Source organism: Lucilia cuprina, chromosome 2 (genome assembly GCF_022045245.1).
Source record: "Lucilia cuprina isolate Lc7/37 chromosome 2, ASM2204524v1, whole genome shotgun sequence".
Lineage (NCBI taxonomy): Eukaryota > Metazoa > Arthropoda > Insecta > Diptera > Calliphoridae > Lucilia > Lucilia cuprina.
In genome coordinates, this window is record NC_060950.1 from 50901597 (window position 1) to 50922055 (window position 20459).

Here is a 20459-nt window from a genome sequence, read left to right on the forward strand (position 1 = left end):
AAACCTATTGAAAATGGCTAACATCGCTTTATTATTTCACCTGGCCCCCATAAAACTGTAGGGCTTGTAAACCTTGTAATCAAACTACAGGTTGCAATTTTGGAGATAATTCAATGAAATTTGGCACATGATCTTCTATGGTCTATTGAAAATGGTTAACATCGGTCCATTATTTCACCTATGCCCCATACAACTGAACCCGCCAAATAGGGCTTTTAAATTCATTATTATGTTTAATATACTCGTATCTCGACAAAAAGCTGCAAAACCAAGTTATATACTAGCCTTGATGATCCTCATAAACTATATAATTATGGGGCCTCATTTGACCGTAGCCCCTATAAAAAGCCCCCCACCAAAATTTTAATTAAATATACACAGTTTATTAAAAAATAAATGGCTTAATTATATCTAAGGCAAGGAACAATTCAACTTAAATGCTTTATTATAAAAACTAAATCACATTATATTCGTATACAGGTGTAGGTTATTATATACTATAACTTATTACATGTTTTAAATGTACTTCTCTTTTTTAAAAAGAAAACATAAAAAAATGATATCACCTTTCACCTTTCAAATAAAATGTTTAGAAACAAAAACAAATTAATACATAGTAAAAAAATTACAACGTACTACGATACAACCGCACAACACCGATTGTATCCTTATATAGAAAAAGCTTTCACATAAAAAGAATTAATTTCTAATATTTGAAAAAAAAGAAACAATAAATAGAATGGATAGAAGTATTACAATTTTGTTTATAACAAGAAGAAAAATAGCTTAAAAAAGTAACAAAATCTTCCAGTTTCCTTTTATTCGATTACAAGAATAATTTTAAATTATCCGACTATTAACCGGCTATCGTAAAACCTCAAATAATTACTTGTCTTATAAACCGAATAATTGCATACACAAAAAGGGGATTTTTTACTTTTTCATAGTTCAAAAGGAACTTTTTGTAATTTCTATGATATTAAACATAGAAAAAAGAAATTAAGCATTATGTGAGAACATATAAAATGGTACTTAAAAGGTACTTTCGGAATTTTCTATAATAATCAACCCAGAAACATGAAATTAAGTATATATAACTTTTACGTTCATCATAAACTAATTTTTGAATTTTTTATAATAATGAACCTAGATACATGAAATTAAGTATATAAAGCCCTGATTCTTCAAGAGGTACTTTTTAAACTTTCTACAATTTTTAATCTAGAAGTATGAAATTATGAATTTGAGCTCGCAGTAAGCGAGAACATATACAAGAACTTTCTGATTCCTTTTTGCAAATGGTATTTTTATTTTTGTAATTAAATTAATTCTGGCTGTTTTTTAACACCTCATGAAAGGGCATATAAGATTCACAGCCGAACATTCGGTTTTAATCTGGTTATAATATTTATTGCACCAAAACAAACCTACCAGAGATACGCAAAAAAAAACTAGAAATTTAAAAATATTTGTATTATTTTCTTTTTTTAGATGACGATGTACATGTCTCCAGGAGATTTTATTAAAATAATTCTACCTAAAATAAAAACACAATTTCCGTAAAAAATAAATGCGCAGAAAATAGTTTAAACATTTTTATCGCTTTACAACATAAATTTGTTTATAAAACTAAAAATATAGTTTAAAATGCGACGAAAACATCCGGATTTAAACTTCCGATTGACATCGCTCAATGTAAAATCGTTGTTTGTGGTTTTGATGTTTCTATCCGTTCTATTGCAAATGTCGATTGCAGTGGTCTACAACAACAACAACAGTAATGGGGAGATATTAAAAGCGAACTTGTACAACTACCAATGTTTTACTGATAAAGGTATGTTACAACAACTAAGAAATTATGGTTAACCATACGTCGAAATCTATTTATATTTATCTTCATACTCATAACGACATATTCAGATGTAGATACTGTAAGCCTGTTGTGGGTTTAATTTGATTAAATTTATTTATATCATCTATAATAGCCCATAATAAAAACACTGTAGCACACGAATTGTTGAGATCTAAATATCGCTGTGGATATTTCATATCCACCAAAAGCTATAAGATTTGTTAAACAAATAGTACAACAACCAAAATATTTATTTTTTTAGACAATACCTCTCCGAATTTAAGTTTTCGCCAAAGCACAATCGGTATACAAGTTTCATATTGGCCATCGCATCAAATAATCACACGAATATTTGCAATATTTCTCAGAGATGTTCTTCACTACAAAAATGTTTACATATTGCCAATTGAGTTTAATGGAAATCCTGAAGAAGACTACTATGAAGGCAAAAGACTTAGCAACACTCTTGACTTATTAATGTAAGACCAATGGTACAATCGTTTGTCCCATATCACTACCTCATATGCTTTGACCAATTTATAGAAAACATCCTCAATATCCAAATTTACCAATGATAAATTTAGGCGTATGGACACCACCGATGGGTCATGGTTTAAGACCGATGGAAGTCTATGAGTCAGGTGTTTCGTTAGATCCTGGACGCTTTGGTTGGTTTGTTGGACCAGAAGTAAATTTTACCATGGAAGGTCTGCACTACTCAGTCTTTTTGAACAGGTCAAATCCATTCTATGAGCAATATGTAATGGATGAAGATGAACTACAAGAGCTTACGCAGGGAAATGAGTAAGTGAATGTCTATTATTTTAACAATAAAATATTAACATTATTTTCATACAGATATGAATACTTTGTAAGTCCCATGTGCGAAAATAACCAATGTGCAACACTTTTGGCAGAGTATAAAATGGAAACTTCATTTGTACAAAATCAAATTAAAGAAATGAACGGTTATTTAAATATACTATGGTTAGGATCGCGTTTTCGCTCTGAAATCGATCGTTTATATTTAAAATACACTGATTACAATGCACGTGGTAATAGCAAGAGATTTTTAGTTTTGCACTGGAACCCTTCGGATGTGATCGATGGTAGACATAAATTTGAACATATTGAATTACCGCTTTGTGAAGAGTCGTTATCTTTGTGGAAATCATATTGCAAATACGAATTAACACCAATTTTTAAGTACCACTCTAAACATCTATTGGCAGATGAACGCCTAATGCATTCATTACGTTTGTTTTGGATAAATAACGATGATCTAATGCAACTTTTCAGTGATCTCGATCAAAAACGTTCAGAGAAGGGTTTCGTGGCGGATGTAATGTACAATGAGTTGGCATGTGATTGGCTTCGAAATCATACCGAAACTTATAATTTGTGGATATCCAACGAACCCATGACACTCTCGATTGGCGCTATATTTCCTATAAAGAAAAATACCAGAGGTCATCAGAATCTAGTATATGCAGTGAAGAGAGCTGTACAAGCTGTTAACAGTAATAGTACAATTTTAAGAAATTACAATCTGAATGTCATTGAAAATGATGGCGAGTGTAAAGCGGACGTTGTAATGAAGTCGTTTATTCATCTCTTTAATGTACCAAAACTTTTGGGTGTAGTTGGTCCTGCCTGTAGTGAAACTGTTGAACCGATCGCTGGTATATCCAGACATACCAATATGGCTGTCATTTCATACTCGGCCGAAGGTGCTACATTTTTGGATCGCCACGCGTATCCATTCTTTTTTCGCACTATTGGTTCTAATCGTCAATATGAAGATGTCTACATAAGTCTAATGAAAAAAATCGGCTGGAAGAGAGTGGCGGCTCTAACAGAAGATGGTCAAAAGTACACCGAATATATTTCTCATATGGAAACTACACTAAAAAATAACAATATGGAACTGATAATAAATAAGAAATTTTTAAGTGATATAACGCATGTAGAAATGAATAAGGTATGTAAAAACATGTTAAAATAAAGATGAAAGTTTCAATGCAATGTTTTGAGTTCTTTAAATCTTAACATGAAAAATTATATATGTAAATGTTCTTATATTCTTCAATATATTTTATTTCCTTAGTATTTGGTCGATTTAAAAAATCGGCGTGCAAGAATCATAATAGCGGATATTCATAATAAGTATGCGCAGATGGCCTTATGTGAAGCATATAAACTTAAGGTACATAAGAAAAAATTAATATGTTTAAATGTATAATTAACCATAGTCATTCTTATTGCAATAGATGACGAGTTATAACGGCTACGTATGGTTCTTACCATCATGGCTGTCAAAGGATTGGAATATTGTAAGTGAAGAGAGCAACCACAGCTGCACGAATCAAGAATTAAAAATGGTAAAATTGTGAAAATTCCTAAATAATATTTATATATTTATGCTTCTTTTCATTTTCAGGCTTTCGAAGGACATTTTAGCATCATGCATGCACCATTTGGAGGTAATGCAACTATAATGCAAGAACATATTACCATAGAAAAGTGGTTAGAGTCATATAGCGCTAATGTCAGCAGTGTTTCAAAGTATACGGCTTTTGCTTATGATGCCGTTTGGGCTTTTGCACTTGCAGCCGATAAACTACTGCACGAAAACAGAGGCGCTGTTGAAAACCTGCGATCCAAAACCGTAGTTAATCGCTTTGCTGATCTTATTTGGGAAACAGACTTTGTTGGGCTTTCCGGAAGAGTTCGATTTGGTCAAGGAGGTTCTCGCATTACTGAACTAATAATAAGACAGTGGCGAAATCGTCAGTCCGTTGAAGTCGGTAAATATATACCTCAGCTTGTTGGCAAAGGCCGGTACTTACGAACCAGTGGTGGGAATTTTGTATTAAACGAAAGTGCAATAGTGTGGTATTTTGAGGGCAAACCACCAGGCGATGGTAGATTCGATTGTAGGTTTTCAGCGTTAGCAGAATTTCTAAATACTGAATGTCAGAATGCCACAATAGCATTCACCGCGCTGCTTTGTATGATTGTCGTTGTGCTCATATCGCTTATATCCTTCTATTTCTGGAAACGACGATACGACGAAAAACTGAAACGTTCTGCTAAGATTATGAAGAATTTCGGTATCGATCTTTTGTCCCCCTCCCGTAGTAATGCAAATACATTAGATAAGTGGGAAATACCTAAAGAAAATGTTGTTGTTAATCGACGTTTAGGTGAAGGTGCTTTTGGTACCGTATATGGTGGTGAAGCTAAAATTGGAGTTGAAGGTTGGACTGCTGTAGCTGTGAAAACTCTCAAAAGTGGGGCATCAACTGAAGATCGCTTGGATTTTTTGTCGGAGGCAGAAGCTATGAAACGATTTGATCATAAAAATATAGTCAAACTTTTGGGTGTATGCCTGCAATCAGAGCCAATTTACACAATTATGGAATTCATGTTGTACGGAGATCTAAAAACATATTTACTTGCCCGTCGCCATATGGTCAACGAAAAAAATTCCGATGATTCTGATATTTCATCTAAACGCCTTACAATGTATGCAATGGATGTGTCTCGTGGTTTAGCATATTTAGCACAACAAAAATATGTCCATCGAGACATAGCTTGTCGTAATTGCTTGGTCAATGCCCAACGAGTTGTAAAGCTGGGAGATTTTGGAATGTCTAGGCCCACATACGAAAGTGATTACTATCGTTTTAATCGTAAAGGTATGTTACCTGTCCGATGGATGGCTCCAGAATCACTGGCCTTGGGAATGTTCACTCCTGCATCGGATGTTTGGGCTTTCGGTGTTGTTCTCTTTGAGATCATAACATTTGGATCATCCCTCTATCAGGGTCTGACAAATAATCAGGTATTAGAGTATGTTAAAAGTGGAAATACTCTAAGTATACCCATCGGAATAAAGCCCCAATTAGAAGGATTAATAAAAGCGTGCTGGAATCAGGATCCCAAGAAACGCCCTACTGCCGCCGAAATTGTAGATTACATTTCAAAATATCCAACTTTGTTAACACCATGCCTTGATTTTCCAAGTGCTTCTATTGAGATGGCCGAGACTGAAAGTGATGAACTTGAACTATTGCCAAAATCTCGAAAATGTTCGCCACTTAAAAATGGATCTATTTTAGATGTTGTTGCCCAGGCATCAATTGCAGACAATATTGAAAGACTAAACAATTTCACTAATGAAAGAAAAACGACTGCGGAATCTAATATCGAAATGCCAACACATATGGCCAATAGTGGAGAAGAGCCACTTGAATCATCACCTATAACACCAGATGGTTACAGCATTATGTCACCATTACTAATGCACCATGCTGAAACTGTTCCCTCTTCTCATCAACAGACTTCATTCTAATTATAAACTAGAATATAGATGAAAAAAATTACCTGGCATAAAATGCACAAAAACGGATACACAAAGAAAGTTACTTTTATACCTCATAAATATTTTTTGTATATACCTTCATACTATATAAATAATTTTTAATTTAAATATTTTTTTATATTATTATGCTTTTTGTACTTATCATACTTTTGTATGAAACTTTGTATATATTTTTGTAAATATCGAAAATGTTCAAAACAATTGTAATTTAATACCTTAGTTTTTAAGTTTACATGAATCTATAAAAATATGTTCCTCTTTATAAAAACACAGAAATCTAAACTTTTTTTTCCTTTTTTCAAAGATCATCGAAATTTCAATAAATAGACAATTTTTTCACTTAAACACTACCAATATAAATTATAAATAAGTTAAAAAGTGCAACATAAAGATGTACGTTTAACACAGGCTTGTCATAAGAGGGTTGTACTTTTTTATTTCTAATAGTTGTCTTAGTAGTGTAGTATTTGTTTAAAAGATTGATTCCAAATAATTCGACAAATTGTATTAAAATTCCTGCTTTTGAATACGGTTTTGACAATAAAACCCGTTAATAGATATTATATATCTGATTACAAATTTTTAAAGAATGATACAAATTAACAGAATTTTTTTTATTGTTTGTTCAATTAAAATATTGTGATTTTTGGGGACATGTGTAAAAACTATTCTGGCAACATTGCCAAGTAAAGCCAAACTGAAAAACAATGTAAATCATTATAAATGAAACAAACTTTGTTTATACAGTACATACATTTTAGTAAAGACACAAACCATATGAAATGATTGGTACTAAGTGGCACTTAGTGCAGTCGATAACCGGAAACTGTTGCTGTGAATTATGGCGGTTTATGTGTAAAACACAACGGGGCAGTGTTCCCAGAAAAATTTTGACTTATGTCATTCCAATCTTAAGCTGGAAACGGAAGTTGTACTTATTTTTATTGACATTATATCAATATTAGGTTTTTTCCTTTACTTGTCAAGTTTGCAGGTTTTTACCATAAATTGTAAAAGAGAACAAATTTGAGCAATTAACATTATTTTCTCTTTGCCAGAATTTGCAGGTTTTATCCAGAACATTTTTTCCTGGCAAATAGAAAAAAAGTTGTCAAATAAATTATTTGTTTAAAAAAATACATTGAAAAAAAAATGTTTGATATTTTTAATTTATTTTCATAAATAAGTATGTGTGATTGTAGTTTTTCAATTTTATTTTAATTTCAATAAAAATTTATATGAATAAACATCAATACAAATTTATTGAAAGAGAAATTTTGGTTTTTCTGTTCCCGTACTTTTTATAAGTACGAAGAGAAAATTCATTAATTCTCTTTAGCCAGAAAAGTTCTGGAACAAAACTATTAATTCCATTGTTAATACATATTTTAATAGAAAATTAACAGAAAATTTAAATTTTTAAAAATGTTTGGCCGTAAAACAAAACACAACAAAAATTTATATTTAATAAAAAACGATATGTTTTGAAACTAAGGGTGTCAATCCTGAAAATCTCGTGATTTTTTCGCGATTATGTTATGCCAAAATCCGGTTTTTTTTTCAATTAATCCAAGTATTTACTTATTTTTTTATTTTACTCTTTTAAGCCATATTTTTCATAAATTTAAAAATTACTATTATATTTATTTTTTGATTTATGCAAAAGGAATATAAATTGATTTATTGATTTCGTTTTTAACACATCGAAATGTTGGTCATAGACAAAGCTCTGAAAGAATTCATTCTCTAATTCTTTATTTGAAATTGAGTTATATTTTAAAGAATTAACAATTCTTCAATTCATTCCCTTTGATTTAATTCCTAGAATTAATTCTTAAAGCTTTCGATGTAGTTGAATTAATTCTCTAATGAATTAATTCCTATAGAATGTTAAATTCCTTCTGAATGAATTAATTTTGTTTGCATTCAATCTGTTACAAACTGAATTAAAATTAATTTCAACAATTCCTATTGATTTTTAAATTCCCTCTGAATGATATAAATTTTGTTTGAATTCAATCTGTTACAAATTGAATTTAAAAATTTTTCAACCATTCAATTTGAAATAGATTTAATGAAAGTTTTGTTTTATAATTCAAAAGCATTCTGTATATTAAAAATTGAATTTTTTTTCTTTCATTCAATTTGTAATAGAAGGAATTAAACAAATATGAATGATCATTCCATTGAATTCATTCCTATAAAGAATGAATTCTCTTAGGAATTAATTCAATATAATATAAAGCCTAGGAATTCAGCTTTAGAATTTAAATTCAAAGAATGATTTTAAAGAATGATACATTTAAAAATTTAAAGCCGAATTAAAATTATAAGGGAATTAATTCCAAATAGAATTCATTCTTTCCAAGCTTTGGTCATAGACCCAAAAAGTATACATATTCTGTGTATGTAAGTTGAAAAGACGAGTAGAAAAGACTCAATATATTTGAACAGGCTGTGCCGAATCTTATGTTCCCTACACCATGTATCAGTACTAAAAAGTCCTATTTTACATCACTTAATTCGGGCTTATTTTATTTACGTGCTTATTTTCATGTTTCTAAATACAATATTGCAGAAAATTTAAAAAGTACCAAAGAGTTCACTTTTTTCGGTTCTCACCTAATTCCTGCTGCTGGTCTATTATAATTTTAATGTAATCGAGGAAAAATTTAAAAAAAAGATTCTCAGATAAACGAAATTTTGTACTTAGTAAATAGCGATCTTTATAACGAAATTATTGAAGGTTCGGATCTCGACGATATCTAGAGTCCTCTAAAAACTGATTTCAACAAACAGACAGACCATAGCTTAATCGCATCCGCTATCTATAAGGATCCAGAATAGGGTCGGGAAATTATATTATAGAAATTACAAACGGAATGACAAACGTATGCAGTATTGCCAATTCAGCACTTTTTAAACTCATTTAACACCCAAAAATTTAATTTATAAATTATAATTGTTTCAGTATAGATACTATAGAGAAATTCGCCCACATGACCAGAATATATATTTTGATTCGAATATGATATTATATATTTCATATTCGAAATATATAATATATTTTTCACTGGTTTTAAGTAAAAATTTTGAAATTTTTAAATCCCGTATTTAAATCATCCTAAAATAAGTGGATTTGCTAGGTTCGCGTACTAAGCTAAAACCTATATTTATACAGTTGAAAATAGTACAAAAAAATAGAGCAAAATTCTGTATGTTTGTTATTGTGCTAGTCAGTCTGGGGGTTGTTGGTTCAATTCCTACAAGAGACTTTGATCTTAATTTACCCTGCTCAGTAAATTGGGTTGAGTATAATTTGTAACTGTATTGTAATGTAATGGATAAATAAATAAATCTGTATATAAAATTAAAATTAGTGTTAAACTCGTTCCATTAGAAATAAAAAAAAAACAATATTTTCTTAGCACTTTTTTCAAGTATTTTTATTTTTACCACTATTTAGCATTTTTTTGAAAAAAATCTAGCACTTTTTCCCAATTAGGTTTTGGCAACACTGAACGTATGTATATACATATATATACCCTTCTCATGAAGGTGAAGGGTATAACAAATACTACGAATATGTTATGTTCCAAAACTAAAATTCAAAATATTTATGACTTTTTTAGTTAAATATTTCGACATTAAAGCAAATACTTGTTTTATGTCATATTCAGAATCAGATGTACCAGTACATATCCTATGTAGTATGCTGAATTTGACATCACAATTGATTTTTTTTAACAAATGGGCATCTACGTTGGATTTTAATTTAATACGAATATTTAAGCGATTTATTGACAATAAACAATCGCTACTAATACTTATAGCTTAATTATTAGCGTATGAGTAAAAATATAAGAAATTTTATCATGACTGTTCTGAAATTGTTTGCAAAGTACAATAGCAGAGTTCGTTCCTATTTTAGGCAGTTGCTTCATTTTTATTCTGCGCTCAAAGAGTGAAGATCGTGTGCGATCAATCTAATGCATGATTCAGTGTTGCGACTTGCAATATTTTTATTTTTATGTACATTACATTAATTCCAAAAATAATAAAAAATATCAATATAATCAATTGGTCGTTATTTCATCAAATTTGTATAAGTTATTAAAGCATATTTGTTAAACATATTTAACAACATGTTTAAAAGAAATTTAAACATTCATTATTTTACGAAGGGCATTTAAAAAAGAATGGAGAAAAAACCCTGCACATGTCCCATCTGCTCATACTAAAGCTAAAACGACTTAGATTCTGAGCCGATTGGTATACTCTATGGTGGGTATTGAATATTTTCGGATGTTAAAGACATATAGTAGTATCTAGGCGAAGCTGATTGTCAAGGACCTAAGTCCTCTGTCAAACAGCTAACTGCCGGTCCACACTAGGAAACTTTTTTGGGAAACTTTTGATTTTGCGTGAGAGAGGAAGAGAAAGAATATCATTCATCTCTCTCGCGGTACGGAGTTTCTCGTACTCGGAAACTTGTTTTGTTATTCTTCTCATTCGTACAACAAATCAATGCAATTAATACGTAGTTTCTGAAACAAAAATTAAGAAAAAGTTTCTCAACAAAAGTTCCCTAGTGTGGACCAGGTCTAACTGGTGAGAATGTATTAGTAGAAGCACAAAAATAAACAAAGTTGTTTAAAAGGTACTAAATAAAAAATTTATTTTTTGGACGTAAGTTTTTGTGTGTTATTAATGGAAGAAGTGAATGAAAATATTAGTGAATTATTTGAAAATATATTTTATCTCAAAACATATTATAAACACGACATTTTGTTATTTTTATCTGCACTAATGCAAAATGAAAAAAAATATGTAAAATATTTTTTTTAATTTTCAATGCCAAAATGTACAACTTTTTTTCAGTTTTAATTAAAATGAAATGTCAAAGAATAAAAAATATTTTTTTTTTCGTTTGTAAAATATAAATAATTTTCGGGTTTTTAAATAAATGAAAAGTGTCGCAAAAAATAATAAATATTATGTTGAAGTGATATGAAAAACTAATAAGTGCTAATATCCAATTTTGCGAAGAAAATTTGAAGTTTTGTGTGTGCGTTTAGTTCTCACAAGTTTGTTTTATTCTCTCAGAGCTCGTCTGTGTGAAGAGAATAAAAATTTTTGTTTGAAAACTGCTTCAGTTTCGCCTATATGTACTACTATATGGTTACAGACATCAGCACAAACTATATACACTCGCGGTATGCATTGACATCGAAGGCACTTTCAATAACGTGCACAATAATACTCTTATCCAATCCCCAGACCAGTTTTATGTTGACCTGGTGCTCCGTAACTGGATCAACCACATGCTAAGGAATAGATGGATATGCTGCTATATGTACGATATAACTATCACCAATGTATACTGGACATATTGGAAGGTTATACACAATCATCGGACGTGTCTGATCGTATAAAAGACACAGAATATGTCGGAAACCTTGAAACACTGATCCCAGATAGAATGTCTTGGTCAAGCGGAACATTAGAGCAAATACCAGTAGTAATCCGTTGTTACGCGGAGGGCTCTAAATTAGGGGTTAAAGTGGAACTGGGTTCTATATTGAAGATCCAGATGCAGAAATATACCACTGTTTACCAAATCATAACACATGCTTTCAGGCAGAAGTACGAGCAATAATGGAATGCGTAAATTGTATAGAAGTCCACAGCGCTTAATATATTTACCAACAGCCAGAAGGCAATTATGAGGTAGAACTTAATCTAAGACCGTATTTCATTGTAAAAAAATTTTAAGGTAAGGTTTATATCATATGGGTACCAGCCCACTCGGTAGTAGTCGGTAACGAAAGAGTAAATGTAATTGCTTTAAAGGGAAGGGAGCTCGAGGCAGTTAACCTGACAAACGCAAAACCATTCGACGCAACAAAAGCTGACTGAAAATATGGGTGAGAGAATCCCATATTGAAACAGTGGGTAGAATCACGAAAATCCTATGGGGTGAGCCTGACGAAAAATCTCCTCAAAATGAGCAAGTCTGAAGTTAGTGTTTTAGTACGTGTTCTGAGTGGACATACAGGATTACGAGTACATTTATGCAAAATTGGACGTGCGGATTCCGACGTATGTAGAGCATGGTGAGAGGATATTGAAACTCTGGAGCACTTTCTTTGCCAATGCTAGGCATTCGTCGAAGTTAGATCCAAGTTTCTGAACACTAAAAAATAATTCATTCAGTTCCCTTTTTATACTCTACACCACTATAGTGGGGAGGATATTATACGTTTGTGCTGATGTTTGTAACATACAGAAATATTGGTCCAATACCCACCTTAAAGTATACCGATCGATTCAGAAATCCAAATTTCTTTTCCCAAATTTCCCGAGGATCGACCCATATTTGACCTATATAAAGCCTCATTTACAAATTTTAGTTTTTTTTTTATCAATAAATTGCTTAAATATTTTGAAATAATATTCAACATAAGTTTCTTTATAAAAAGTAAAAATTTTAAAAAATATATTCATGGTGTAGGGTATTATATGGTCGGCCATGCCCGACTATACTTTACTACTTGTTTCTCATGATAAGGAGTGCACAACAGGGCCGATTGTGGCATAGTTGTATTTCTGCGGATTTTATGTAGTATACAATCTCCTACCAACCTAACTAACCTAAATGTTTTATATTCTAAGAATATTTCGATTTTATCTTTTTGTAATGGTAGTTTTAAAGTTTTTGTTTTGGTAGTTTTAAAGTTTTAGTGCAGTCAGCTAATTGAGAGCTGATTTTGATACAATAGGTAACTTAAACTTCGTAAATTAGATGTATATGTAAGTGAACAGTATAAAATCAGCCAAACTCTATTTAGCCTGTCTGTCGTCCAAAAAGCATTTACTGAAGGCAATGGTGGGCGACGTCATTCATTTTAGTATTGCAATTGTGTGTGACATTTCTCCTTTTCTGTATTTTCTGGATCATTTGTTGCCATGTTGTATTTCAAATACATTTTTCAAAATTATGACAAAGTACATGTTTAAATTGCTTTCCTTAAACTGTTGGTGACATTTTTGGAATTATTGTTTACTCTTAAAATGGTTTGTTTTTATTACATATGTATGTACATATAATTTCATATGTACATACAATAACACAAATACATATTTTTGAACGTTTGGCAGTCTCACAAATAATGAAATAAATATATATTTATATTTTGTTACACCACTAAAAATAAACCTTATTGTTTTGATTATAATATGCAGAATCAATTAGGTCTATCGATGATCGTTTTTGAGCTGTAAGAATTAGAAAACTTAATTTTATTTTGATCTCCAAATTATGTTTAGTGTCCACTTTAGCTCATAAACGAAATAAAAAATTACACATATAGTTTTATATCGTCGTTTCTATATCGCGTATTGGTACGGTGACCAGACGTTTTAGCTAAGGAAGGGCACCTTACCGACCGATCGAAAAGAAAATAACGGTATCTTTTCTATGTATAAAAGGCCAATGCTATGAAGGCCATCCACAACTTCGAAGAAATATTTATTTTGTTCGTCAGATTAATCCTAAGCTCTCATTTTTAGTACTTTTAGATTGACTGTTTTAAGTCCGGGTTCATTTGGCCAGTTATATACAAAGTTGGTTAGTGTAGATCGTCCAGATAGGACCAAGTTTGTCTGTAAACAACTTTATAGGTCATTGGGGACAAAAAATAAGTTCCACGAGCTTTTCTAGGCTTATTGGCGTTTCTTATAATTGTTTTTAAATTGGGGTGTTGGTATTTAATTTTTTACTTAATAATTAATGTTTAAACATTATTTTTCATTCTTTTGTTGCAATATATTAATTTGTTTCTTTAATTGCAATTATTTGAATTATTTCCAAATTTAAAAAGTCATGTTCCAGTTTTTCTTTTTTAAATATTAATTTATATTATTTAATTGATTATTTTCTAATTCTACTATTCTACTTTCTAAACATTTCAAATAAGAACTATTACTAAACTTGCAATTACAACTACTAAAATATCACTACTGCAACTTTTCTTCAAAGCAGGAAAATTTTCGTTTAAATTTCGATTCGATATTGCGGCTTTTGTCAAACATTTATTATAATACATTATGAAATAATTTGCGTTGGCAGTGTCATTGGCAGTAGTCAATTGTCCGATTCTGCATAACTTTTCAACTAATTTAAAATCATTTATATAATACTGAGGTTAAAATTAGCCAATTTTTATGTAGCTTAATGTGAATTAATTAGAATGGGTTTTTGAGTTGATAATCAAATGCCAATTAATAATCAGATTAGTTAATCTAAAAATAATTTGATTCTGATGTTAATCCTCTTTGATGGTTTTACAATATTTGCATTTTCTGCTCAAATTTAAACCAGCTTCATTGGGCGCTTAAACTAGAAAACAAAATTAGCTGATTGAGTATTCAAAAAAAAACTTTTGAGGATTAATTTTAAATGTTAATTATAAGGGAAAATCGTTCTTTAGCAGGATTGATGTAATTTTGCACAAATAACCAATTTTTGGTTAACCGGCAACCCGGTTTCGGTAATAATATCAGAGTTTCATTGTCTTAAATGCAAAATAAAATTTGTGCACCTTTTTTTAAATCAAACGCACTAAACTAATTTTTCATTAAATATGTTTCTGCTTTTGATTTCTTATTTTCCTAATAACTAACTATTAAAAATTATTACGGTTATTACAGAAACCGGTTTGTCGGTTAACCAAAAATTGGTTATTTGTGCAAAATTGCATCAATCCTGCTAAAGAACGATTTTCCCTGGTCTACTGACAAAAAACGAGTTCGATCTTAATAAATATCGTTGAAAAACAAACCTAATTTCAGAAATATAAATTCCATTGTATTATCGAAAATTTTAACAATAAATAATATATTTTTTTACTTTTCCGATTTCTTGGAAATTTAAAAATTATTTTAACGATTTTGCGGATTTTATGGCAGTTTTATCTAGCAACAGTGATTATTATGCATTCCATGATAATTTAATTTCTGAAAGAATCCGACCAACCAACATTGTTGAATGCTTTCAAGAAATTAAATAATATTTTTATATTTTGTACGCTCTTGTTAGTAGCCAAAATCTTCATATACAGAATAACTATGATCAGCGATAAAATTCCAAATAGTTAAGGTTTATATATTATATATTATATACATCCTCCAAATTATATAAGGAAATTTTTATGAGTTTTAGAAAGTATAATCTTCAATTTTTTTTTAATTTTTTCTTAAAACTTATTCAATCAGCATTGAAACCATTCATACCAATCGTTTAGTATTTGTTGCTTTTGAGAGTATTCGTTGCCATTTGCAGAAGACAAGCAATACAAGCATCATTTTTCGTTAAACTCATTTGTTTTGAATAGTGTCGTGAATTGCATTATTAAATTAGTGCATATTGCCATTTCAAGGCTTGTTTTATGAGATTGTATTCATAATCCAAAAAATAAGCATTCAAACCGTTCTCTGATACCCACCGTAAATGGAATGCTTTTTTATAAATATCACCGTGATATTACTCATCAAATTTACTGACCTTCAATCAAGACCCTACATCCTAATTTTCATATTTCTAGGTTTAATATTATAGAAAATTAAAAGTGTTCCTTTTGTAGAACGAAAAATTACAAAAAAGTGTGTTCTGACCTAATTCGGGCTCAATTTTATAAAAAATTCAAAAAGTAACTTTTGTTGAACGAAAAATTACCACCTAGTCAAGGCCCTACATGCTAAATTTCATGCTTCTAGGTTCAATATTATAGAAAATTTAAAAAGTACCTTTTGTAGAACGAAAAAATACCAAATGTCCCCTTTTATGTGTTCTAACCTAATCCGGGCTCTACATACTTAATTTCATATTTCTAGGTAAAATACCTAGTCGAGTCCCTACATGCTAAATTGCATGTTTCTAGGTTCAATATTATAGAAAATTCAAAAAGTACTTTTTGTATAACGATAAAGTAACAAAAAGCCCCTTGAATGTGTTCTGACCTAGTTTGGGCTCTACAAACTTAATTTCACGTTTCTATGTTAAATATTACAGAAAATTCAAAAAGTACCTTTTGTAGAACCTAACCTAATCAAGGCCCTACATGCGAAATTTCATATTTCTAGGTTCAATATTATAGAAAATTCAAAGAGTACCTTTTGTAGAACGAAAAAGTACCAAAAAGTCTCTTTAATGTGTTCACGTCTAATCCGGGCTTTACAACATACAAACAGACAGAAATGGCTTAATCGACTCCGCTATCTATAAGGATCCAGAAAATACATATATACTTTATAGGATGAAGGTGAAGGGAATAAAAATAATTTTATCAACAAAAAGCAAATATAGTAAAGCATCTATTCTTCATAACATCCGGTATTTTTATTTTGACTTTGTGAGGTCAAGCCATAAGTAGCAATTAGTTTCAAAATCGCCCTTTCCAGATCCAGTTGTCGATCTGCTAGTGCATATCTTAAGCTGTATCTGTTTTGTGAGGGCTCTTAAAAATACTAGTAGATTTATGAAATTCGACATAAACTAGTTTCGTGTAAGCTAATTTCTCTATCTCTTTTAAAATCCTAAAATCTACTTTATTCTATGACTTTAATGCTCCTTAATGGCTTCAAAATACAAGTAGATCGATGAAATTTTAAACAAATAAGGAACTGAAATCTTCCTACAGACTTTTATAAGAATTGGTCCATATATGTATGTATAAATAAACCCTTACTCCCTATAAAAACTAACCCCCATTAATGGACCTATTTCAAATGTTACCCTAATGTTCTCATTAATATCGATATATAATAATAAAATATTCAAAATATCAAAGCTCATTTATATGGCAGTGATTTGATGGTGGGTATAAAAGATTCAGCATAGCCGAATATAACACTCTTACTTGTTACATTTTCTATTATTTGCCTATTTTTATATTTATTCAATTTAAATTAATAATTCTTGACATTTACTTCAGTATACACCGGTATTAAACAGTGTTAAAAAGTACAACAATAATAGGTCTTCTCCTCTTGTTCAACAAGTCAGTTCAGTACATCGGCTCTAAAAGTTTTTCTTCTGTTTACTAAGTAAATATATTTAACATAATCTTATTGATGTTCAAATGATGAAATATTTTATTAGAAAAACTATTTAATACTAAAACTAGGATAAAGAGGAGGAATTAATAAATATTTATTTGTAAAACTTTTGAAATTATTTATTGCTTTTGAAATAATTTCATAATATTATTTGGACACTAAGTTAAATAAAACCAATAATGTTAATGTAATGAAAACTTGATTTTTATTTAAAAAAAAATTTATTTGTCAATTACTAATAGACAATTTTTAAGGGGAAAGTTAAAAAACGTATACTCAAATTAAACTTTTAAGTATATTTAACTAACTTAAATGAATGTGACAAAAATTGTATGTAAATTAAAAGGTCATGCCCTTTTAAACTTGTAATTTACAATTTGTAGTTTGTTGAAGCAATGTTCATTGCTCCATATCTTACAATTTGATTGATTAGTTTTTAAATATTTAAAGAACTTTTTAATACACACATACATTTGTACATTCAAACACATATTTTATTTCATCTGCAAGTAATTTCAATTGTGCACTCAACGTACAAACCCACATTTTACTAATTTCGTGATCCCATTAATCCCAAAGGGGACTTTATTGCGATAATCCCTTACATTTAATTAGAGCGCACGCCATGGATGTATGTATGTGAAGCGCAGCACAAATATACAATTTCATTAACCCAGCAGTCCTAGGGGATTGTATCGATTAATAAGAAATGGATAATTAAGTACTATTTAAATAAAAAAATCAAGACAAGTAATATAATATGTAAGTAAAGTACATGTCATTACAAAATAACAAAATGCTTAATGAACAAAAAATATCTAAATTAAATATATACATACATATTTATATAACTAAATTTATAAAATAATGCATTTCCTACTTTCAAAAATACTGGGCTTTTAAACCCTCTACTACATAGTTAGTGAGTGCAACATTGTTAATTTATGTTAGTTTGATTGTGCATACAATATGAAGTGAGAATTTCAATTTATCTTTCGAAGACATCAAATATGGATGATGTACATATATCCTAATGCAAACTTCCGCTTAGGCTTTAAAAGACGGCATTTTTAATTGAATTCATGTTTATATTGGATGATATAGAATTTACTTTATGTTTTTGATATGGTGGTCATACTATAAAAGAGTACAAGTCATTAGCATCAGTTTGTAGACTCGTGCTACAGAATAAACAATTGTATGGACGAGTATTTTACCATTAGTCATTTTTTATATGAGTTTGGAAACGGTTATAGTCTGTTCTTAAAATGCAACTATAATTATTTTATAAGCTTAAGGGTATCGATCTTTGAAAATGTTATTTTATTTGATCTGTTTAAGACGTCTTTACACGATCACACAAGAAATATTATTTGTCAAAATTTTGTGTAGAATAGAAGGGATGGGATCGTCTAAACGCAATATATAGTGAAACAATCACACATTGATAGAAAATACGAATGGAAAATTTGACAGTCGTATGGTTCTCTTTATTTTTTGAAATTATTCAAAAAACAAGCAAGTCGCATCAGATCAGGGATGTATTTTTATGTAAACACATACAAAAAAGGTGAAACAGCTATTTCCATCTTACTTTGTTATTGTTTTATACCAATCGCGTAAACACGAAAAATTCAAACGACTTTTTTTCTAATTTTTGTCATACGGATGGAATTTCATTTTACTTTTTCATTAGACTTGTCGTACGTAAAGTGTGATCGTCTGAAGTGCCCTTTACCAACATTTGAAATTCTTCGGTTAGTTTATGGAATATAGTCTTAAATGGGAGTAACAGAATGTGCGTATAAGCGTTCATATGATAATATAAGGAAAATTTCAAAAAGTGCTATAGACGATTTTAGCTCGATTTAACCAGTTAAATACGCTTCTTAATTACAACAAAATTAAGTCGAGGCGATTTCAATTTCGACCTTAGTTGGATCAAAGAAAATTTTTTAGAAATAAGAAATAAAGGTCTTATATCGAATTTAAAATCCTATAAAAATTTAATAACTAAAGCAAGTTTTAGTATTATGTTCAGTTGAGCCGAAACTTAAATACGCTCCACCAGCTACTTTTTTATTAATTCCCTTTTAATTGATAGAATATTTTACAATTACAATTGTAAGATTTATTGACATTTTATTAACTATCCTGATGGAGACAAGAACACCACCCCAAACCCTGAGCACGGTCGGAATAATAGGTAGCGCAGGTCTCCTAAAGGATAGGGCACAACGCCTGAACCGTTACAACTTCCTCGCTAGAGACGTTAAACCCTTTGCTTAACATTTTAGTTTTTATTTTATCGTAAATATGGTTGTTTCTTCGAGTTCCTCGCAGTTCATTTATGTGATCATTATTTCTTCTGTCCTTTTTCAGTACTTCCATGAAGTAAATTCCACTTCTTTGGATGTTATTTTTTTTTCTGGGTTGTAACAATTTGTATTATTACTGAATTCAGTTCGCGTACTTTTTAAAACTTTTTCACATAAAAAATCCTGTAAGAAAATCTCAGAATTTCTAAAATATGACATCTGTCCAAATATTTCGTAAATTATAAAGAAAAATTACGAACGTTATTTCATTAAATGATTTTTTTAATACTTTATGAAGTCAATTTTTTAAAATCTTTCATAAAAACTGAAAATTTTATAAAAAAATTAAAAACGCTTCCGTCAATGTTTTAAAATTAATTCCATTAGGGAGTCCCAAAATAGTGAAACTAACCCGGATTGTAGTTTATAAAATATCAAATCCGAAAAGTTTACGAAGTAACACACTTAGAGGTGGTTTCAAACATGAATGAATTTATTAATGCAAGTATACGTAAACGAACTATGTTTTTAGATCTAAATTAATTAAATTAAAGATTAAATTGTTACTCTTATTATTTTGAATAATTGATATTAAGTGTCTGCCCACCACTGCACATGCACATAGTTGTGCGTTCATATTGTTCTAATTAGACCTGGTTTATACTGGGACACTTTTGTTTATAAACTTTTTATTTTGTGTGTGAGAGAAAGAGATGGTTGATATTTCCTTCTCCTTCCTTTGCAAGATATATAAAAAATATATGAAAAGCTCATAAAAGAACCT

At 30.0% G+C, this 20459-nt stretch overlaps 1 protein-coding gene across 2 annotated transcripts in view; it reads left to right on the top strand.

Annotated features, from left to right (window-relative positions):
• LOC111680021 (receptor-type guanylate cyclase gcy-3-like) overlaps positions 1–6515 on the top strand; it is a 33539-nt gene extending 27024 nt beyond the window's left edge. Inside the window, exons 2-8 of one of the 2 annotated variants that reach the window (XM_046956420.1) lie at positions 1492–1834; positions 2115–2331; positions 2396–2656; positions 2711–3833; positions 3960–4058; positions 4123–4233; positions 4293–6515. In XM_046956420.1, coding sequence (XP_046812376.1) covers positions 1648–1834; positions 2115–2331; positions 2396–2656; positions 2711–3833; positions 3960–4058; positions 4123–4233; positions 4293–6209 — 3915 coding nt within the window. In that variant the 5' untranslated portion in view covers positions 1492–1647 and the 3' untranslated portion in view covers positions 6210–6515. The remainder of the gene's footprint in view (positions 1–1491; positions 1835–2114; positions 2332–2395; positions 2657–2710; positions 3834–3959; positions 4059–4122; positions 4234–4292) is intronic. The other variant, XM_046956421.1, reaches the window with a different exon arrangement.
• Positions 6516–20459: the final 13944 nt, after the last annotated feature.